Here is a 23,042-nt window from a genome sequence, read left to right as displayed (position 1 = left end):
TTTGGCAGAGCTATGTATCAATAGTACACCTATCAGAGACCAGCGCCAGGACATCTCCATGTTTCCTCAGAAGGTAACCACAGAGAAGATCTGAACAGATGGCAGAAACAATCCTGCTAAAGGGAAAACTGGGATAATAATAATAGTTATGCATACGTTAAAAAATGTTTGAATTGATACATCTGTGTGCTGTGGTGAATTCTACCCTCTTCTTTCCAGAATTTGTACACACTAATATACTTTTTGGGGGGTCTTTTAGCTGCATATTAAGATCAAACATGGCAAAATTAATTCACAAATTTGATGTGGTGATGAAGTGTTATGAAGACTATTAGCCTATCTATGTGGAATCAATTAAACAATCAAGAAGCAATTTATAGACACAGCTTAAATGTATAGATATTTAGTAATTTAATTAAGAGGAACTATCTTGGCCATGCTTATTTAACTTTACTACCCTCTAGCTCCCACCTGAAGCTTTTTTATACAGTCTTTCATCCTCTTTTACAAACTTTAATGGCCTGATTCTATAATCCTTAGTCACACAGGTGCTCCCCATTGATGTGAAACTATTTGTGTGTGAAAGGGTTACAGGACTGGGACCTTAAACAGATAGGAAAAGAACACTGAGATCAAAACATCTATGTCTGAAAAGGTTTAACAGCACTCAGCAACAAGATTTCAGATAGGAAGGTAAAGAATATTCTATTCAGTTGAAAGTTCAGGGGATGTTTTAGGAATGTGGAAGGTAATTTCTTGAGCTGGAATTTGACCAGGTTACTTGAGTTAATACCCCTACTCTGGCACAAACTTGCTAAGGGATGTTCAATGTCTCAAGAGTAGATGCAACTTAAGCCAGTACTGAACCAGCCCTCGAGCACAATGCTGGAGATGCTGTCTGTTGAGGGACACACAAACCACGCCTGCTTGCATGTTTGCAATTATAATAAATTAAATGATGGTGAAAAACAGCATTCTGAAATCATGTACCTTACACATTCCTATTATCTCTGTAGTTTTATAGCATGTAGGTACTTTTATAATAAAGTAATGTAGCTAGAGCATATGGATAGGTGCCTGTTTAGAGTGTATAAATCCAAATAAATAAAATTATATAAAACAATACAAAAGTATACAGAGTAAAATAAATAATGAAATCTTAGCAAAGACTTTAAAAAAAAAAAGACATGTAACGCCCAGTTAATTCTGTAGCAATCTAAGGCTGGGCAGGCCAGAGAAGCAAAACTACAAGTAATAAAAAACTTTTCTATCCCTAAGCTGTTTGTTTACTGGCCTTTGTGAAATGCAGTGGTAGTCTCATTCCAGTCCCTAGGGGACGGGCCCTTTATATCACAAACACTATATGTAGTATTGGTTGCAGGTTCAAGCCATATATGTGCAAATGTTAGTATTGAGACTGTCTTTAAGGGTCAAATCTTTCTCACACTGATTTAAGAAGGGGCATGATGGAGCCCTAACTAGAAAAGTATAGTAATTATGAAAGCATGACAAATTATCAAGATTTTAAAATTTTTATCTACCATTAAATTTCTCCCCATTATTATCGTGGCAATTTTGCCACCCCTTTGTCCTTTCATATTTAGCTTTTGGATGATAAAAGGCAGAAACATTTTAATCTCTTGCATAAAAGACAATTTATTTCTTGTCTCATTTACAAAAGAATGATATATACCCACTGGAGTCACAAACAGTTGAAAAATCCGATAAAACATTATAATTTAAATACTGTACAAGAAAAATACTATTTCTTCACATTTAAATTTAGTGAAGGTAACAGAAGGTCTGAATCTCATTTCCAATTAAAAGTATTAATTTAAGGCTTGAGATCCTGAACCTCTGAGGAAAAATAAATTCATAAATCCCAAGTTGAGGATTGGCTGTGCAGCAGCATTTCATGTGAGCTGGTTTCAACATATTGATTTGTGCTCTTTTTGTTTTTATATGATATCAGTACAGGCAATCAAAGCTGTTTTCCAAATATCGTTAAATTCTAATAGGTCAACCGAGTAATGCAGTGAGCAGGTAATGTGCACCCCGAAACACAAACTAGACTCATCACATTGCTTTTTCTCTCCTTCAACAGAATACCTGCCTCTCCCTAGGGGCTCATATAAATCTATTCAAAGGATGTTAAATGAAATTAGACAGTTTTGTCCATCTCCAAGAGGAAATTCAAAAGTCTACAAACTGAATGATGCTGCATCTATTCCAAACCCATATTTTATCTTTTCTTCAATTTTGTCTGGATCAGAATACAGTACTGATCTCCCATTTCTGGGAATTTTCCCCGTTTGAAATACTTGTCACACTGAATGTATATACTGAAATATCACAGATTTCATGGGGCTTCAAGTTTCATTCTTTTCCCCGCTAACCTTGCATGTTTTCTTTAAATCTGGAGAGCTCTGAATGGGATTTTTCTTATGTTTGGGATTTAAAAATGAACCTCAAGGTTTTCAGTCTGTCCTAGTCTGAGACTTGGTGTATTTCCACATATAATGTGTTAAAGCAATTGTCTCCTGCAAAGCTGTGGTTTTCACAGTGTGATACGTTTTGTGTGTCTTTGAGCTGGCAGTACTCAGCTTTCAGACATTTTTTTTTGGCACTTAATAGTTCCCAAGGGTCAGGGGGCTCGTGTTGTTCTTAACTTCCTATTGGCACTTTTTAGCTAAAGCGAGTTGAGCTCATAGGTGAAGTGAGCTGTAACTCACGAAAGCTTATGCTCAAATAAATTGGTTGGTCTCTAATGTGCCTTAAGTACTCCTTTTCTTTTAGTCACGGGATGATTACTGCCACCCTCCCTCTCTTCAGCTGTGTCCTGGGCTCATTTCAGCAGCTCTCCGGGGCATCTCTGATCCCCTCTTGAAATGGGGAGAGCCAGCGCACCTGCCCCGGGGTACGTCCTCTGTCTCCCACGCTGGCATTAAGAACTGGAGCAGACCCACTAGCTCATCCAGGGCAGCCCCCTGCACGTTGCTCCCCAGTACCCAGCGCTTTGCGCAGCCGCGTTTCCAACGGCCCAAGCCGCAGGTCTCCCAGGCCATCCCGTGGGCACCCGTGCCACCGCCCGAGCCAGCTCGCGGCCAGGCAGCTTTCCCCAGCGGGCCCCGTCAGAGGCTGGTGTCGGCCGTGTCGGATTTGGGCGGCAGGGCAGGCTGGGCGGCCGCGCCGGGCTGCGCGTCGCGGCAGAAGAGCACGGCCGGGTTCTTGCAGGCCCACATGGCCACCTCGCCGCCGCTGGCCGGGCTGGAGGAGGAGAGGGTGCTGGCGGCGTGGCCGCCGGGCCGCTGCCGGGCACAGCGCTCCCGGCCTGGCTCGGCCCGGCCGCGGGCCTCCAGGCGCTGGCGCCGGGCGGCCAGGGAAGCGGCCACGTTGTTCCTAGTCCGGTAGCCGCCCTCGCGGCTGCGGCCCAGCAGCATGGCGATGTTGGGGTTGCGGGCGGCGTAGACGAGCGGGTTGATGGCGCCGTTGGCCCAGGCCATCCAGCTGGCCACGGCGTCCACGGTGGGCGAGAAGGGCAGGTGGCCGGCGGCGGCCGCCAGCCCCAGGACGCAGTAGGGCCCCCAGCAGCAGATGATGGAGACGATCATGATGAGCACGGTGGTGGCGGTGCGCATCTCCCCGTAGCAGCGCAGCAGGTGGCCGTAGGTGGTGAGCGGCCGCACCCGGCTCTCGGAGAGGCGCACGGCCCGGCAGATGTTGTAGTGGCAGAAGCACATGAGGGCGAAGGGCAGCAGGTAGCAGAGCACGATCAGCGCCGCGCTGTAGGGCGGGCCCAGCCGCGACGAGCCCCAGGGCAGCAGCACGTAGGTGCAGCGGCCCGCGCCGGCCCCGTGGCCCGCGCCCGCCGCCTGGGCCAGCAGGTACCAGGGCGCGGCGAAGCCGAGCGCCGCCAGCCAGGCGGCGGCCAGCAGCTGGGCGGCGCGGCGGCGGCCCATCTTGCGGCGCGGCTGGCGCACGATGGCGCAGTAGCGGTCGAAGGAGAGCAGCGCCATGGTGAGGGTGGCGGCGATGCCCAGGCCGGCGTGCAGGGCGGCGCTGGCCAGGCACAGGCGCTGGCCGGAGAGCCAGGCGCCGCGCGGGCGGCTGAGCAGGCGCAGGAAGGCGAGGGGCAGGCAGAGCAGCGCGCCCAGCAGCTCGGAGAGCGACAGCGACAGCACGAAGGCGTTGGTGACGGTGCGCAGCTGCCGGTGCCGGGCGATCACCAGCACCACGGCCCCGTTGCCCAGCGCCGAGAGGGCGAAGATCAGCGCCAGCAGCAGCGCCTGCGAGGCCAGCGCCGCGCCCGACCAGCCCGCCTCCTCCGCCGCCCCGCCGCTCTCATTGCCCCCCGCCCGGGACAGGGCGCTCAGCAGCCCCGGGCTCGCCGACGGCGGCTCCATGAGCAGCGAGCATCCCCGTCCCCGCCGCCCCGGGGAGAGCGGCAGGCGCGGGGCGGAGGCTCGGTCCGAGGCCGGCCAAGGGGTTGTGGTCCCGGCTGCTGCGGGGACGCGGAGCCGCCCGTGTCGCGGGAGCCGCGTCTGGGACTGCTGCTCCCTGCCCGGCCTGGCGGGCTCTGAGCCCTGCCTGCCGCGCGCCCGCGTCCCCTGCCGCGTGCGGGCTCCGGGGGCTCCGGGAGCCGCTGACGTCTCCAGCCCGTTGCCCAGGGAACCGACTCCGGCCTGCCAGACTGCGCACACGGCGCCCGGCGAGACTCAGCGGCGACCCCCGCGCTGCCGAGACCCCTGGACACCCGCAGGGCTGGGCCCATGCACGCCCCCGACGCACACGGACATCCTCCGACACACATCCCCGACAGACACCGCCTGACACAGACATCCCCGACAGACTGACACACATCTCCAACAGACAGCCCCTAGCACAGACATCCCCGGCAGACTGACACACATCCCCGACAGACACCCCCTGACACAGACACCCCAGACAGACTGACACACATCCCCGACAGACACCCCCTGACACGGACATCCCCAACAGACTGACACACATCTCCAACAGACAGCCCCTAGCACAGACATCCCCGACAGACTGACAAACATCCCCGACAAAGAGCCCCTGACACAGACATCCCTTGAGAGACACCCCCTGACACAGACATCCCCGGCAGACTGACACACATCCCCGACAGACACCCCCTGACACAGACACCCCAGACAGACTGACACACATCTCCGACAGACAGCCCCTGACACAGACGTACACAACAGACTGACACACATCCCAGACAGACACCCTTTGACACAGAAACCCCTGACAGACTGACACACATCTCTGACAGACAGCCCCTGGCACAGACACCCCCGACAGACTGACACACATCCCCGACAGACATTCCCTGACACAGACACCCCCAGCAGAGAGCCCCTGACACAGACGTCCCCCGACAGACTGACACACATCCCTGACAGACAGCCCCTGACACAGACACCCCCAACAGACAGCCCCTGACACAGACATCCCCAGCAGAGAGCCCCTGACACAGACGTCCCCCGACAGACTGACACACATCCCTGACAGACAGCCCCTGACACAGACACCCCCAACAGACAGCCCCTGACACAGACACCCCCAGCAGAGAGCCCCTGACACAGACGTCCCCCGACAGACTGACACACATCCCTGACAGACAGCCCCTGACACAGACACCCCCAACAGACAGCCCCTGACACAGACATCCCCAGCAGACTGACACACATCTCTGACAGACAGCCCCTGACACAGACATCCACAACAGACTGACACACATATGCAACAGACACCCCCTGACAGATACCCTCCCCCCACTAAGACACCCCTCAACAGACTGACACATATATATACCCAACATCAGGGGCATGTGCAGAAATTTAAATTTGACCCTTTGGGGTCAAAATGTGCCCCCCTGCGCTCCAGCAGGAGCTCGCTCTCCTCCTCACCGCCTTGTGGCCAGGAGGCGCTCCCTCTCTCTGCCACCACGGTCCCAGGGCTGGAGGAGTTCTGTGCCCCCAACGATTATGCGGGGGGTGTCCTTGCTTGCCCCCTTGTGCATGCCCCTCCCCAACAGACACTCCCTGCCAGACACCCCCAAACATAGACACCCCCAACAGACTGATATACATACCCAATGTGGCCACCTGGAACACACACACAGCCACCACCTGACACCCCCAGCAAAACCTGCACACACCCCCTGACCCTCAGCACAAACACACCCCAGCACACAGACCCCCCAACACAAAGACATACCCCCCAATACACAGACACACACAGGACACCCCCAACAGCAGACTCCACAACAAATGAAGAGACAGACAACATACCCCCAACATACAAACACACAGCCGCAGCACACACACAGGCATATCCCTGACAGACCACCCCCCACAGATAGACACACCCCAACACAGACATACTCCACACAGACACCGCAACACAGAAACACATACCAAGACACCCTCCAACACACACACAGACGCCCCAACACAGTCCCCAATACAGAGTCCCCGCCGTCAGAGACCCCCAACACAGCCAGACATAACCCAGACATCCACACACCCCAGCGCACACACCTCCAGCAGACAGACATACCCAACAGATGCCTTCCAGCACACCCAGACATACATACCTCCAACACACCCACCCACCCCGCAGACACACTCAGCACACAGACCCCCCCACTCAGCAAATAACCCCCAATACACACACAGACATACCCCAAAGGCAGACACACAGAGACACCCACCCACCCCAAAACAGACACATACCACCAACACACACAGACACTCAACACATACCAAGACACCCCACCACACACCCAGGAACCCCTCACCACACACACACACCCCCAGCACAGAGACAGCTCCCAATACACACCCCCCCACCCCCCTGGACAGACAGACATCTCCCCGCAACACAAAGATAGGGGCTGGGAGTAGCCACTACCCCCCAACACAGACACACACAAAGAGGTAGGACACCGGAGCAGCCGCCCTGTTGTCACACACACATATACACAGGGGCTGGGACCGTCGGTCCCCCCCATACACAGATACAGACGGGACTGGGACCACCCTGCCCTGACACATGCGCACCCCATCCTGTCTTTCCTCCGGGAGCTGGGACTCCTCCCACCCCCCAGAATAGGACCTGAGACTGCTCCCTCAAACAGCCCCTCCTATCCCCGCAAGCAGATTGTGTGTATGTGAGGCTCCCAGCGCCCCTGACACGCATTTCAGAGACCCTGCCCCAACACACAGACTGGGTGTTGCTGGGATCCCCTCTGCACCTTCTCCCCTGCATCCCCCACCCCCACACTGCAGGCTGCTGGGACCAGCTCCCCTCCCCCAAAAGGCAAACGAGGTGACAGAGGACACACACACCTATCCCTGACTAGCAGTTGGTATAACAGACTATTACTAGACACATAGCCCTGCATACAACACCCCCGAAAAGGCAGCCATTCTCTGCAACAGCCCGGCTGACAACCGGCACAGGATGCAATGCCACGCAGCTGCAGCACGCATCCAGCAGCTGTCTTCCTAGCCGCTGGCCCCTCGGAAACTTTTGTCCGAAGAATAGTAGCGTGCCCTTTGGATCGTTTGTCCATGTAACTACAGGTTTAGATCCCCTTTGATAGCTAAAGGCGACACCTAATGCACAGGTTCATTGGTGCTGGAGAGATGATGACAGTATGTTGCCTGTTAAAAGCAGGCGAGTGACAGAAAAGGCCAGGGACTCAGCCCCACAATGGATAATAGTTTCTATTAATAATAAACAATGCCAAGGAACTAAATGCTCGAGCTTCCAAATCCACACATGCTTAACTTTACTCATAGAACGTATAGCTATCCTGTGGAGAATTACTGGCAGGCATCCCTGCTCCTGCGACGTGAGGCCATCTTGGGAAGGCAAGCGTACAAGCCCTGCACCCCACTAGCGTGCTGGGACAAGTGCTCCCCTCCGACCCCAAAGCTTACAAAGGGGAGCTGAGACGTTTCCCTCCATCCTTCCTCCCCAGAATAGATGCTGGGCTGGCACTCACTACCCTGGCAGCCTCCATTACGCATGTAATTGTTTACGCAGATGGAGCATGTAATGCAGCGACAGGACCTTTAACTCACAGCTTGGCTTTTTACTAGTACAAACAATTGCAAGGCAATCGCACACAAAAGTCCATAAACACGACCCTACAGCTAATGTATGTGATCGCCCTAAACTATACGGCACAGCATTTATACCTTTTGATCAACACAAGCTCACCACCAAAGAACTTAGCACCCAGCCATAGGGGAGACGGCCCAGGACACTGTTGTAGTGCGTGTTCGGCAAGAGGACATCTGGGCGCCATGGAATTGCACGGGTGGCTGAAACAGAATTTGCCCCCATCGACCTGTGCCTCCATGGCCCTGCTGACGCGCACACTGGCTCTGCCCTCCCAGCTTGGCATTTAATCTCCTGATTCTACTGTGCAGCCGCCGGCTCATAACTACAAACGGCTCCAGCGGCGGTTAGCTGCAGGGCTGATGCGTGTGTTACCCACGTCGCGCATGCATTGCCCTTTCGCAGGCAAGGCCATTACTGCTGATGGTGCTGTGTCAAAGCGCTGCTGAAACAAAGCGCCTGACTGGAGAAGCCACAGGGCTTCAGTTGCTCTGGCAATGGCTAGTTCATGAGCCAGCGGCGCTGAGCACCGACGAGAACCTGCACCGTCCAGGGGAAATGCAGTCCTTAACAGTGGGTTATTTTTTTAACAGCTCCACCACGTAGCTACAGACCTAGACGCAGAGGGGTGTAGAAACCTAACCGCCACTGCCTCCAAATTGCAGAGCCTCAGCCCCCTTGCTCAGCTAGCACCTAGCCCTGTAGGCACCAGGTCCGGGACTTAGGCTCAGCATTGTGCCGCCTAACGCCAGGTTGCCCATACAATGCATGGGACAAGTTCAGTGTCTACAAAAGGCATACACACAAGGCAGCACGATAAGCTGGAACCCCCCCCTCCCAAGCTAGCCAGTAGGAAATACAGAGGAGAGGGATGGGGGCCTAAGCCCAGTCCCTCAAAGGGAGTTGCGGGGGGGGGGGCCCTAAATCTGGACATGAGGGAGGCATCTATCGCCTCTTGGGATGCACAGCTGTGAGCCCTCTCCCACAGTTCGGTATTTTAGCCAGGTCAAGCCTCTCTCACAAAAATCCAAGCCGGAGGGAATGGTGCCGTGCACCCTATAACTCAGTGGTGAGAGCACGTGGCCAGGTTCACAGCCTCACATTGCCTGATTTGGAGCAGGTACTTGAATGCTGGTCTCCCATGTCCAGGTGAGGGGCCTAACCATGGCACTATAGGGTGTTCTGGGGTGATGGGTAGGGTTGCCAACCCTCCTGCTTTCAGCAGGAGTCTCCTGGAATCGCTCTCTCTCTCTCTCTCGCCCAGTGGCTACTTCAGCCAGACCAGATGTTGGGCACTAACAGGCTGGCGTGGCAGCGGAGTGAAGGCAGGCTCCACCCTTACCTGCCCTGCGCTGCTCCCAGAAGTGGCCAGCACCATTCCTGTGGACCCTGGGAGTAGGGAAGGGGGTTTCCACATGCTGCCTCCTGGGAACTGCCTCCTGGCTGGGAACTGCGGCCAATGGGAGCTGCGGGGGCGGTACCTGCAGGCAGTGGCATGTGGAGACCCCCCCCACCCCCGGCTCCCCCTGCCTAGGAGCTGCTGCCAGAGGGATGTGCCGGTTGCTTTGAGGAGCTGCCCGAGGTAAGTGTCGACCCCCTGACCCCTCCTGCACCCCACCCACCTGCCCCAGCCTAGAGCCCGCACCCAAACTCCCTCCCAGAACCTGCACTCCCTCCTGCATCCCAACCCCCTGCCCCAGCCTGGTGAAAGTGAGTGAGGGTGGGGGGGCTCAGAGAAGGGGGCAGGACAGGGGCGAGGCCTCAGGAAAGGAGCGGGGCAAGGGTCTTTGGGTTTGCGTGATTAGACAGTTGGCAACCCTAGTGATGGTACCCCCTTCCTGCCTCCCTAAGCCCAATAGCTAGTGGTTAAAGCCCGCACCAACAACGTAGGAGACCTAGTTTCAAATCCCCACACTGCCAGCTTTGAAGCAGGGACTTGAAACAACATCGTCCACCTCCTAGGTGAGCGCCCTAATCACTGGGGCCTGGGGAAGGGGGTGTGCGTGCATGTGCTTTTCTGTGTCTCTCCTGTTGAAGCTGCTTCACTTAGTCCAGTGATGCCCAAACTTTTCCTGTCGTGTCCCCCCCGCACCTCACTAGTAATGGAAGCTGTCAGTGCCCCACTCCATTACTGCACGGCTGGCTCAGCAGGGGAGTCGAAGGTGGAGCTGGGGACAGAACTGACGCTGGGGGAGGCGCTGGAGCTAGAGGTGGAGCTGGCCCGGGGGGCAAAGCGGGACTGAGGGCAGAGCTGGCTGGGGCAGAGTGGAGGAGCAGCTGAGGGCAGTGCAGGGATGGGGTGGAGTGGCGCTGCAATTGGGGTGGGGGAAGAATAGGGGGCGGAGTCGAGCTGCAACTAGGGACAGAGCTGGACTGAGTGGCGCCCCATAGGGGTTGGCCTGGGCCCTGCCACGTGCCCCCTCAAACATTCCTCCATGCCCCCTCGGGGGTGCGCCCCCCAGTTTGGGGACCATTGACTTAGTCATTGGCGCAGGGACTGGAACCTGGGTCTCCCAGGAGCGTTTGCTAACCACTGGCTATAGTGTAATTTTCGCTCACTGGCCCAATAACTATTCAAGTATTAATACAAAGTGGAGCCGCTCCAAGAGGCGGGATTAAAAGAGATCCACCCCTGAGTCATAGAAATGTCAGCAGGAAGGGACCTCAGGAGGTCATCTCATCCAGCCCCCAACGCAGGATTGAGTATACCTCCATCATCTCTGACAGTCATCAGCTGGGGCCTCATCAGTGCCACGTATGGTGGAAAAATCATCGCCCATGTCTTACATACAACACCCCTGATAATAAGGACATTACCCTATAGCCGAGTGGATGGAGCATTCAGAGGGGAAGCTCTGGGTTCAAGGCCTGGCTCTGAATCAGGCAGTGCTCTGAACACTGGCCTATTGTGTATATGGGAAGGCACAGATACCACCCTCACGAGTGTCTGTAAAAAAGGGCTGACCTGGCTCTCTTTGGGGCAGGCTAACACCCACGGCCCTCACCATTTCCTAGTGGTAGCGTAGGGTAGCTGCCCGCTTAGCTTGCTGGTTTCTGTGAATCCCTTTTTTAGGCACTTATCTCTCCCCATAGATTATATAGGGAGCCTGAGCACCTAACTGTTAGAATCAATGTGCGGCTAGAAGGGACCTCAAGAAATCATCTAGTCCAACCTTCTGCACAGGGGCAGGACTCAGAATACTTTGACCACCCCTGACAGGTGCTGGTTGTGGCTGTGGATTCCACTAGGTAGCAGAGTGCCTAAATATTAGGCTTTGTAGTTCTGAGCCTTTGGTGGATCTAGCCCAAAACATTTTGAAGATAAACCATTCTGGGCACCACAAAAAATTATAGAAACCTGCCGCCCCTGGCCACAGCAGAGGCACTGGGCCACTACATACCCACCAGGTTCCAGCCGGTTTGTTTTAGGCATAGCTCAGCCATGCCCTCTGCTGCTGCTACTCATGTGCTACCCTGGCTACGCTGCTGTTTATACTCATGCTAGCTCACGGCAAGTTTGTGTCGCTGTAGCCATAGACTTAGCGGATAGGAAAGGCCGAAATCAGATTGGCTCAAATCATTGTTAAGCTTTTTAAAGGACGATTCCACTGTTTTCCTATTGTGCATTCTATAGGTGGATAAATATGCCCTAGAGCTAAATTAAAATTGACAAACATTAAGAAATACCTCAATGCCTAAACTCCTTTCAAACTATGGATATCTCCTAGCTTGTTCCATGGAAGCTGCCATTTGCCTGCTAGGAGCATCTCTCTCACCAACAGAAGTTGGTCTAATAAAAGATATGACCTCACCACCTTGTCTCATCTCCTAGGATCAATATGGCTGCAACATCACTGAAAACAGTAAGATACTCATTCTTCATTGAAATTAATAGAGAGATTGATTTCAAATGTAGATATTAGATACTATTCAATATATATTTTTACATTTTTTAAAACGTACATGGAGTTTTAATTTGACTCTGTTTTTTTCCAGACCGCATCCAAGAATTTCTCTGGCTCAGAAACGCTGTGATTGTGATGTTTTTTTCTCATTTGCTGCCTCTTTGTCCTGATTTACCATAGTATGGACTGCAGGATTTGGCCCACCAAGCCTAACAAAATACAGGCACTCTGCTACAACGATGAGGCCCACATCGGTACCTAGCTACAGAGGAGCACATGCTCACTTGGCCTAAATTGACATAGCTCCATTGGCCTCAATTGACATCAACTGAGGACCTGTCCCAGCAAACCATACATCATAGTATGCCACCAATTGTATCTACTCTGATACTACAATAGCCTGGTTCATTGCAGCTGGTTTTTTAAAAAAGCACCTGGGATATTCTGATGGGCAGGGGGGCTTCTTCAGTCTCTCCCCTTGAAGCTGTTCAACTGTAGATAAATAAAACATTTTGTAACAGGGACTGGACTTGGGATCTCCCACATGGGGGCCCTAACCACTAGACAATCTCGCTCCCTGGCCCAGTGAGTATTAGGCATTTAAGCTGCCTGATTGCAGGTGCCCGTTCATGGATCGCTAAGCAGAGCTAGGCATCTCCAGGCAGCCCAGTCTTAGAGTGTGGCAGGGCTTAGCACAATCCCCCCTCTGATCAGCATCTCCAGTTGGCTAGATTAGGCAGCTCCGTGCCTAGCACAATGGCTTTTGTGGATCACATTCTAAAGTCCCCCCTCTCTCTTCCCATCCACTGTCTAGAGAGCCTGGTTGCCTAACTCGGCTTTGAGGATCACAGTGTTGTTCCTAATTTTCTACACAGCTAAAGTAGGCATTGTGATGCTCAGCATTGCAATGCCTAAGTCCCTTCAGGGGTCCCACTCCTATTGCCCTCATTTTTACAAGTGGGGAAACTGAGGAACAAATTACCTCTCTTTCAGAAGTGCTGAGCACCTGCAGTTCCATTTGGCTTTGACAGGAGCTAGGGTTGCTCAGCACATCTGAACAAGGCCTAATCTAATTTGTTACTAAGGGCTTGTCAACGCAGGGAAATTTTATGTTACAGCAGTATAATTTAGGTGGATGCTGATTCTGGTACAGAGTGCCTTTTTTCAATATAGCTTAAACTCCTTCCTAAGCAATAAGCTAAACCATAGAAAAAGTCTCTCTTAAACCAGAATAAGAGCATCCACCTGGGGGCAATACTCGTATAACTATAGCAGTTTAAATTCACATCTTATGTTATATTGAAGTATATTTCCCACGCAGACAAAGCCTCATGCTCTTTGTATTTTTCCATTGTATGTATATATACACCACATAGTAGCAATTAAAATATATAATCCCCCTCCAAAAATGCTAAGTTAAACAGTCCTGCATGCATTGAATGACTTAGCAGACTTTAAAGAGGTCTTATGAAACTGAGTTTCATAACACTTTTGTGGTTTTAAAGGGCAAGATGAAATCGATGAGAAAGATATCAAGTCCTTGCAGTTTTGAAGATAACATTGAAAACATGCCTGAGAGCAAAATGAGTAGTGTTGCTTTCCTGAATCTGCAGGCATCCTGAAACAAAAACTTGGAGGGTGAACGACCTCAGTTATCTCAGTGGGCGTTACACCTCTTAAAATCACTTATAGATTTCAGCATCAGTTTAACTGTTTCATAGGTAACAGTTTCAACAGAAACTTCTAGCTAAAGCACTTACTCCAAGAGTCCAAACTACTTTCCTAGGTGCCAAACAGTTTCATGTCTCAACTAGCTGTTAAAGCCACCAGCTTCTCCAGCCAACTGCAGATATGCATTGTAAATATAAAATCTGAATTTATGGGACAGTATAAAATGAGTTTATCAGGCACTAGGGTTGGATTGTACCAATTCATCATATTTACTAGCATTTTTATATCAAGCTGCCACATTTTTTTCTAGTCTGCTCTATCATGGTAGCACAGAATCCAGGCTCACAATTTAGATTTAGCTTGCAGTAGATTATGAAGGGTCTAGCTATACAAATGAAAGGCATTATTTACTATTTAGTACATTACATCCAACCACAACAGTGGATTGCATATTGATTTATGTAGTGCTACAAACATACGGCTCAATCTTGGCACTACTGAAGTCAGATTTTTACTGTTGACTTCTTTGGGATTAGGATTTAGCCCATATAGAGACATTCCCTGCCCCCAACGGATTTGTGATCTGAAACAAAGAGGACACTGGACTACATATCTGAAGATAGTGTGGGGATTACTGAGAAGTAAGGAGGGATCATATTTGAAGAAATGGAGGCTAAATGATTGGAAGGACAAAAGTATTGGCAAAGTATGACCCAGCCTATGCCAGGTGCAGAGGGCAGCATATCAAAAGGCACAATGCCAAGAATGCGGAAAGGAGACAGATGAATAGCAGGCAGAGGCATGGTAGCCCCTTGTTTGTCATGACAAGGAGCCTGAATACGAAGTGACTTGAGATAGGATGTCAGTGAAAGTACCCACTGACAGGGGTAATGTTTGTAGAGCAGGAAAGATAACTTCAGCTCTGGTATCTTTTAAGAGATCTGAACAAGGAAGCAGGCCAGACAGGTTACAGTAGTTAAAGTGAGATGACCAAGTCAGGGCAAATGAGCCAAAAACAATGACTGTGAAACGCTTAAGATCAGTGACGGAGGCCATGTTACAAGAATTAAAACAAGAAAAATGGGAGATCAAAATACTGCATTTTAACAGAATCCTTGCACTGAAGTAGAGTTTAAAGTACATAATGTCTTTACAAGAGGCACTTACATTTGAAATTGTCCCTTCAAGCTTCGCTTTGTTTACTATCTAGCATTTGAAATATAATTGTAAATGCAGTTTCAAACAGACCCAGACTTGTATAATACATGCTAATCACTACAGAATAACGTGGCCTGTGATCTTTATTTGTAATACAAGTAATCACGATACCAGGAAAGTTTTTTTTAAGCTCTGCTCTATGATATTTAAATGAATTTGTTTTTAACCACCCATAGCTGCAGCAGTCTATGAGGAAAATATGAGCTAAGTAAATACAGCGTGTTTATATTTCCCCCCTACAGATTACAAAGATCATCTTTTTGATATTGGTTACTACTTAAAAGCTGGCAATTGAGTGATGGCAAAGGTCACTTTAGAGAAAATCCGTATTTCAGCGGGTCCTCCTCTTCAACAACGAAGGCTGCTGTTCCAGTGTAAAAGGCTTCTCCTGAGACTTCTACCACAACAGCGTTATAGTCCCCACACTTTGCTTCCTGAGAAGAGAAAAGGTTTAGATTTAAACTGAATGGGCTTTGAGGGGGTTCTTCCCTGTTTACAAAAGAGCATTACTACACAGTAGGGAGCGGAGTACAATAAAATTGGGTCACCAATGGCACTGCTTCTCTGGGTGTTCCTCAGCTCTTACCAATTGCAGTTACAGTCAGAGGGCTTTTGTTTACTTACAGAGTCACTCGCAGATATAACCCACAGCTACATCAGTCAGGAGTGTGTTTTCACACCCCTGACCGACTAGCTATGTCAACCTATCTTTCAAGAGTAGACTAGGCCTTACTGAGCCACACCTTGATAATGGCTTCTATTTGGCACAGGCCAGCCTAGCTTGGACTGAGCCATCAGCTAACAGGCAAGAAGTGTATAGCTGCTGTATAAAAGACTTGAAATAGCAGCCTACGACGACTTCTGCGGGGAGCTCCAGGAAGGCAAGGCAAGTCAAGGAAAGGCTCCACTATTGCCGCAGGAACAGAAATCACAGTTTAAGGCTGTGTCTACACTAGAGGCCTCACAGCGGCACCAACGCAGCTGCGCCGCTGTAAGATCTCTCGTGTCGCCGCTCTACGACGACGGGAGAGAGCGCGCCCGTCGACATAATTAAACCACCCCAATGAATGGCGGCAGAAGAAGCTCTCCCGCCGATATAGCGCTGTGCACACCACCACTTATTCCGGCAAAACGTATGTCGCTCAGGCGTGTGTTTTTTTCAGCCCCCTGAACGACATAAGTTTTACCGACATAGGTGGTAGCGTAGACATGGCCTAAGATCGTGGGGTTTGCTTATTGGTTTTGTTAATCAATAGTTTTGCACTTTAAATGGAACTGCAGTTACCTCTGGCAAGCCTGCCCCAGACACATGGCTCCTTCCCTTTCCTAGTCCAATAGTTGTTGGGGAAATTTTTCTGACATTCACAAGCTTTCCCATCCCAAGTTCGTCCCATTTGCCTCCTTCCAATGTATGCAGCCTCCTATGTCTCTCGCTAATTGTTACTCAACTGAACCCAATCTTCTTTGTAAGTCAGTCCCACCAGCCCACGTTGCTGGTGCTCTTCACTCAACTCCTTCCAATTCAGAAATCTTTTTTTGGAGAACAAGTGCCCAGAAGGCAAGATTCCAGCTGTAGCCATACGAAAGCCATACAAATATTGCCCTCCTCTGATGAGGAGCCTTTGTATATACAGTGCAAAACTGCACTGGTCTTTTTTCCTTTCACTTCAAGTTCATCTTTGATCTGGAGTTGGCTGTCACCCCCAAGTCTCTTTCAGCAGTGCCACTTCTTCGGTTTGTCACACACAATGTCTGTTTTGGATTATTCCGCCCCTGCCCCCATTTGTGTTATTTTCTGCCTATGTTCCTAATTATTTTAGGTCTCTGAATTATTCTTCCAGCCTCAGGTCCTTTCAATTTTGTATCATCTGTGAATTTCATCATCATATTGTTTATTCCTTTCTGTACAGCCTATGATCATAATGGAAAGATTACTGTGTCAGGTGAATCTTCATCCCTATTTATCCATAACACACTGCTCTCCGACACACAATTTGTCAAGACTTGCAATCTCTGCTCAAAACAGGCCCAGGACTGAAACGATAGGGATGCTACAGATCAGAAGTGACTACAGCGGCAGAGCTGTCTGTAGATAGTGCAACTATGCCTGGTTTAAGCCTGTGCTGTTAGTTCCTCACTGGCATGAGCACAGAATTCACAACAAACACCTTAAAATACACAGAAAAGAAGAGGTTTGCTGCTTGCCTTCACTGCTTTTCCAGTGAACAAGGAACCGGTTGAGCTGCTTCGAAAGGTTCTGGTCTGATTCAGCTGGATGAGTCCCTTATGGTATTGTAAGGCAATGCGAGCAGTTACGCCTGAGCCTGTCGGACTTCTGTCGACCTAAATTAAAAAATAAAACGTTCGTTAGCTTTTAATTTTTCTCTTTTATTACAAAAACACGAGAAACGCCTCCCCCTACTGTCCATAGCATTACAGACATTGGCATTTCCTAGCTCTGGGGTTCTGTAAATAGACAGGCTGAGAGAAGCACAAAAGAAACTAAGTGGGTTCTGGCACTTTTAGACTATGATTCTGTTTGGCAGAATACTAGGAGTGAGGGATCCTAGTTTGACAATATTCATAATTACTACTTAAGTATTAAACCTTCATGTTACTTTCAGGTCTGTAACACTTGCAGATAATCACTAACAGAATCCAGAGCAACTAAATTCTCTCAACCGTTATTCTCTGGATCATTGCCATGTGACAGCTGGGAGAGTCCTACCTACTAAACTCAATTTTAATCCTTACTGAAAGCCTCTCTCATGTTTTCAGAAGTATTTACCTGCTTTCATTCTGTACTGAAAGAGTTTACTGTTAAGGAACAGACGACACTTCAGAGACAATGCCTTTGCAGCACTGTGAGAGAATTTAACTCATTCTTAATAGACACACAGACCAGGCATTACTTATCTTGTATCTCTTAAAGTAGCATGTTTTCATACCTGTGCATCTGCAAACACACAGATGTTGGTTGTTGGTTCATCACTAAATGCATCTTTTCCATCCGTTAATATAGTACCGTAGAGGAAAGCAAGCTCTTCGTTATCAGGGTGATGAAGTTTAAACTAGGAACAACACACAAAATGGATATACAGACATATACAACAATCAAATATTTTCAATTAAATTGCAGTAAGATTTTTACAAGATGACCGAGGTGGGCGCGCACACAGGTATAAATGTGCCATTCTAACGACTCTTGGGCACATTTGTTTCTACCCCACAGGTAACAACTGAGGCTCATTAGTCAGGACAGCAACTTTTTTATCTTGTAAAAAGAAAAAAGAAAAGGAGTACTTGTGGCACCTTAGAGACTAACCAGTTTATTTGAGCATGAGCTTTCGTGAGCTAGAGCTCACTTCATCGGATGCATAGCATATCGTGGAAACTGCAGAAGACATTATATACACACAGAGACCATGAAACAAAACTTCCTCCCACCCCACTGTCCTGCTTGTTTCATGGTCTCTGTGTGTATATAATGTCTTCTGCAGTTTCCACGATATGCTATGCATCCGATGAAGTGAGCTGTAGCTCAGGAAAGCTCATGCTCAAATAAACTGGTTAGTCTCTAAGGTGCCACAAGTACTCCTTTTCTTTTTACGAATACAGACTAACACGGCTGTTACTCTGAAACCTGTTTTTATCTTGTGTTCACTTAAGACTACAGACATCGTGGAACTGTGGAATTTCCCGTGTGCAACTCAAACCCTCAGGTATTTCTTCAAGATTTGACTTCACTGATTTCCTAAGCTCTGTTCAGGATGCATTTTTCAGGTCTAATATTTGCTTGACTACAAACCATCAGTGTGCTGTTGTTGCCTGGGGTTGTACAGGGATGTGTGCGTTGAGTGGGAGGTGGGACACGCACAAACATGACAGACATTTAAACAGACTACAGTAGACAATTTGATGCTAGATATGGGCGCTCCTGAAGTCATTAAGAAGACATAAATACAAAATTCAAACTAAAAATATGCTAATATTACACTTTTTAGCAAGATCAATCATTCAGAAGGCAGTAGAGTAGACTGGAAACAGCAACTCCAGAGTCCTCAGCCCTGGCTCTGAATTTGGATTAGGGCTAGTCTACACTAGAATGGCTACAGCGAGGCAGCCGTACCGATGCAGCCGTGGCGCTAGTGCAGACACTCTATGCCAATGGGAGACAGCTCTCTCGTTGGCATAATTACTCCACCTCCCTGAGCAGCGGTAGCTGTGTCGGCGGCTTTTCCTTAAAGGGTGATATAGAAACTGTGTCAAAAAAACACAGAATATTGATCACATGGAGAAGTTATAACATAACATCTTCCACAGTGAAGAAAACATTAAATTAACCTGCTATGAGTAATGCCCAATTCTACAAATAAATGATTTGCATTCAGCACCTAATGTGACGGGCGTGTATTTGATAGGTATATGGCGTACACGCCTCTTAATCTTGCTAGACACATCACAAAACACAACAATGCAGTTGCTTCACAGTAGTGTATGCTGAGACCTAATGTGGGAGGCAGACTATGCCACACCTGCCTACTGCAGGATTCTTATGCCGTCCTCTGAAGCAGCTGGTGTTGGCCACTGACAGCGACAGGATACTGGACTGGGTGGACCTTGGTCTGATCCAGAAGGGCAGTGCCTATGTTTCCTGAAGCAAGTTGTGCTATGTGTGTTTTCTGCATTTTAAAAAAATTTGTATTTGCAGCTGGACACAAACTCCCCCACTTCCCAGCACCTCTGGCTATCTGGATTATTCAGCACATTTCTAGCAAGATAATCAACAGTTTAAGTTAACTAAACTGTAAAATTACATTAACAGGGCAAGAACAGTCACACCCATAAACACCTGAGAAAGTCTACTATGATGTTTACTCTTTGTTTTAAATTTCAGGTATAGAATTCCAACGTCATGAATAGTCTCCTCTAAGAAAAACCCTGCAATATTACTACGTTGTTAGAAAAGTATTTGGGATATGTTGGCATCTTCTGTACCTGTCTCTTTACTGCTTCTGTTACTGCACTTGCTGCATCTACAAGATCCTGAGTCTTTGAAGAACAAACATCTAATCCCAATCTCTCAGCACTGAGAAAGGCATAGAAAGCACCACCATATCCAATATCAACCACCACCTTCCCATGGCCAGGAACATCAACGGTCACATCTAAACAGAACAGGAGAGAGGGAAAAGCAAACAGAACCGTGCATGAACATATATGGATAACATTATCCCCCCCCAAACACGGGAAACCAAATTCTATCCTAATTCACACCCCAGTGCAACGTTGCTGATTTTAATGCAACTGTTAGCATAGTAACAAGGATAATTTTGTGTAGCACTTTGACATCAAAGGATAAAGAGAGGTAAGTACTGAGTCTTATAAGAGCCTGATCCAACTTCCATTAAAGTCAACGGAAAAACTGTCCTGTTAAAATCCATGGGTTCAGTTTGGGTTCTAAATTAGGGAACAATTTGTCCTTGTCCTTGCTGAGCTGAATTTGGCCAACTATACAGACTGTACTCTTTCCAAATTAGAAGTATTAGATTTTTTTAAAAACAATTTATCTCATGCTTATTAATGCAAGATAATGCAATCAGATTCAATCAATTCAGAAGGATTCCAACAAACACAGTAGGGTAAATCAACTTAATTACAGTGTCAGATTTACTTTGAAGTGAGATGTAAATATAGTTAGATGCTAAAGCAAGTGAATGGCACAGAACTCCACAGGAAAGTCAAAGAACACAATGCTAGAAATCGTGTCATGAGTTTCAATCATTAGAAATATTAAAAAACCCAAACCAAAAAACAAACGACAGTGAGTAGACCAATTATTAGATGCAGATATAAAATGGAAACAAGGAGTCTTGGAAAGGAAAGGATGCTGGAGGGCAGGAAGCGGAACAGCTAAAGGAATTAATGCAGTAGCAAAATGAAATAGCAAAACGCAGGAGACCATCAGATTGAAGAGTGTGAGTGACTCCTAGTGTACTTACAGAAGCTGAATATGGTTATGCAATAATGAAGACACAAATTTGGGATAGCATATCGTCCTAAAATATTGCAGGTATTGTGAAGTCTCTAATCTATCCGAAGTTCTGCTCTTTTGTTACTTAATAAAGGGTCTCAGAAACATTAGGTAGGTCATCTGCAGAGAGCCCTACAAAGCAGAGTTCTTCATCCTCTCGACCTGGTCACCAATTTCAACATCGGGCAGATCCATAGTTAGGTCTATTCTTCTGTGGAGTCAAAAGTAGGTACAGACTTCATTAAAAAACCCCTTTCCCCACCAAAACATTCACCTGCCTGTCCTCTTCCTACCCTTAATGAGTGGAGTATACAAAGTTAAAAACAAATCATTCCTCTGTTTTCTGGAGTGATCTCAGTAAATGGTATCTCCATAACTACCCTGCAGACCAAGAGACACCAATCTTGGACAAGCTTTCTCCTTCAAACTATTGATGTTTACACAGTCTTAAATTACCCACTCTAATTCCCAGGAATAAGGGTGCACTCCGTTTTGCAGAGCTGGAGGCTGCCAGCCCAATATGGGCTCAGGTGGCAGCATCATGCAGGGCACAAACTATAATCCTTTCTGCAGAAAGTCTGCTGGCTGCCAGAGCCCTGCCACGCCCTTTGACGCTGCCACCTGCTTCCAAAGGCAAGGGGCCAGCACACATGCTTGAAGCTGGTTGCAGCATCAGAACCAAAGCATCCATAACACCCCTCCCTAGGTACCTCACAAATTCACACCCGGGGTGGGGGCAGACGTGGGGAAAGCGAGAGCAGGTTTAGTGCTGTTAGTCATGCACACAGTCATCACTTTCACCCGTGGGGGCAGTACAGTCGGGGGGGGGGAGAACAGGGGCACCCCTCCCCAAGACTCCAGTGGATGAGGGTCCCACAGAGGGGGGCTCGAGGATCACCCAGACAAGGGGTGCCCCCATACCACAATTGGGGGGCTGACAGACGGGGGGTCAGGCTTTCAGGGATGCCACACAGGCGGGGGTCACCCCAGGGGGTCCCACAGAGCAAGACTTGGGGATCACCCAGACAAGGGGCACTCCCACACCACAACTGGGGAGCTGACAGACAGGAGGTCACAGGGGTGCCACACAGGCGGGGGTCGCCCCAGGAGGTCCCACAGAGCGGGGCTCGGGGATCACCCAAACAAGGGGTGCCCCCACACCACTATTGGGGGGCTGACAGACAGTGGGGGTCAGGCTTTCAGGGGTGCCACACAGGCGTGGGTCGCCCCGGGGGGTCCCACAGAGGGGGGCTCGGGGATCACCCAGACAAGGGGCACTCCCACACCACGACTGGGGGGCTGACAGACAAGGGGTCAGGCTTTCAGGGGTGCCACACAGGCGGGGGTCGCCCCAGGCGGGTCCCACAGAGGGGGATCACCCAGACAAGGGGCGCTCCCACACCACGATTGGGGGGCTGACAGACAAGGGGTCAGGCTTTCAGGGGTGCCACACAGGCGGGGGTCGCCCCAGGCGGGTCCCACAGAGGCGGATCACCCACACAAGGGGCGCTCCGGCTCTGAGGAACAGGAGCCCGGGGTCTCCCCGCGGCAGGGGCGGTACCTGCGGCGGCGGCGAAGGCGGGCACGCTGTGGAAGCGGACGCGGCTGCCGCTGCGCTGCCCGTCCCAGGGCACGAAGGCGGTGACGGGCCCGCAGGGGCAGTGGATGGTGACCGCGGTCTCCGGGCGGCTCGGCGCCGGCACCAGGCCGCCGTCCAGGGCGAAGCGGCCCAGCGCCAGCACGGCGTGGCCGCACATGGTGCTGTAGCCCTGGCCGTGCAGGAAGAGCGCGCCCAGCTGGGCGGCCGGCAGCTCGCTGGGCACCAGCACCGCCGCGTACATGTCGCGGTGCCCGCGGGGCTCGTGCACCAGCAGCCGCCGCACGTGGTCCAGCTCCGCGCCCATGTGGCGCCGCCGGGCCAGCAGCGTGGGGCCCGCGGGGCCCGGCTCCAGCCCGCCCGGCACGATGCGCAGCGGCTCCCCGCCCGTGTGCATGTCCACCACGCGCACCACGGCCCGCGCGCGGGGCGGCAGCCAGCCGGGCGCCGCCATCGC

General features: G+C 50.0%; 2 protein-coding genes across 2 annotated transcripts; both read right to left on the bottom strand.

Annotated features, from left to right (window-relative positions):
- Positions 1–1,697: 1,697 nt before the first annotated feature.
- On the bottom strand, positions 1,698–4,403 carry GPR135 (G protein-coupled receptor 135). The gene has a single exon (XM_074957200.1). It carries the CDS (start codon positions 4,401–4,403, stop codon positions 3,132–3,134), a length of 1,272 nt encoding a protein of 423 aa, XP_074813301.1. The 3' UTR covers positions 1,698–3,131.
- Positions 4,404–14,029: 9,626 nt separating this feature from the next.
- L3HYPDH (trans-L-3-hydroxyproline dehydratase) lies at positions 14,030–23,039 on the bottom strand. Its single transcript, XM_074957199.1, has 5 exons — positions 22,550–23,039; positions 19,953–20,122; positions 17,903–18,025; positions 17,160–17,297; positions 14,030–15,388 (listed from the first exon to the last, which is right to left on the bottom strand). The coding sequence occupies exons 1-5, from the start codon at positions 23,037–23,039 to the stop codon at positions 15,263–15,265; spliced, it is 1,047 nt and encodes a 348-aa protein (XP_074813300.1). The 3' UTR covers positions 14,030–15,262.
- Positions 23,040–23,042: the final 3 nt, after the last annotated feature.

Source organism: Natator depressus, chromosome 6, assembly GCF_965152275.1.
Source record: "Natator depressus isolate rNatDep1 chromosome 6, rNatDep2.hap1, whole genome shotgun sequence".
Lineage (NCBI taxonomy): Eukaryota > Metazoa > Chordata > Testudines > Cheloniidae > Natator > Natator depressus.
The sequence above is the reverse complement of the archived record's forward strand: the minus strand, read 5'-3'. Positions and strand labels throughout refer to the sequence as shown.

Bases quoted from the DNA above. Each gene is read 5' to 3' on its own strand.
- L3HYPDH (XM_074957199.1), bottom strand. From the start codon at position 23,039: ATGGCGGCGCCCGGCTGGCTGCCGCCCCGCGCGCGGGCCGTGGTGCGC. The intron at 18,026-19,952 runs GTACAGAAGATG...TGTTGTTCCTAG, and splicing joins CAGAAGCAGTAAAGAGACAG to TTTAAACTTCATCACCCTGA. The intron at 15,389-17,159 runs GCAAGCAGCAAA...TTCTCTTCTCAG, and splicing joins TCACTGGAAAAGCAGTGAAG to GAAGCAAAGTGTGGGGACTA.
- GPR135 (XM_074957200.1), bottom strand. From the start codon at position 4,403: ATGGAGCCGCCGTCGGCGAGCCCGGGGCTGCTGAGCGCCCTGTCCCGG.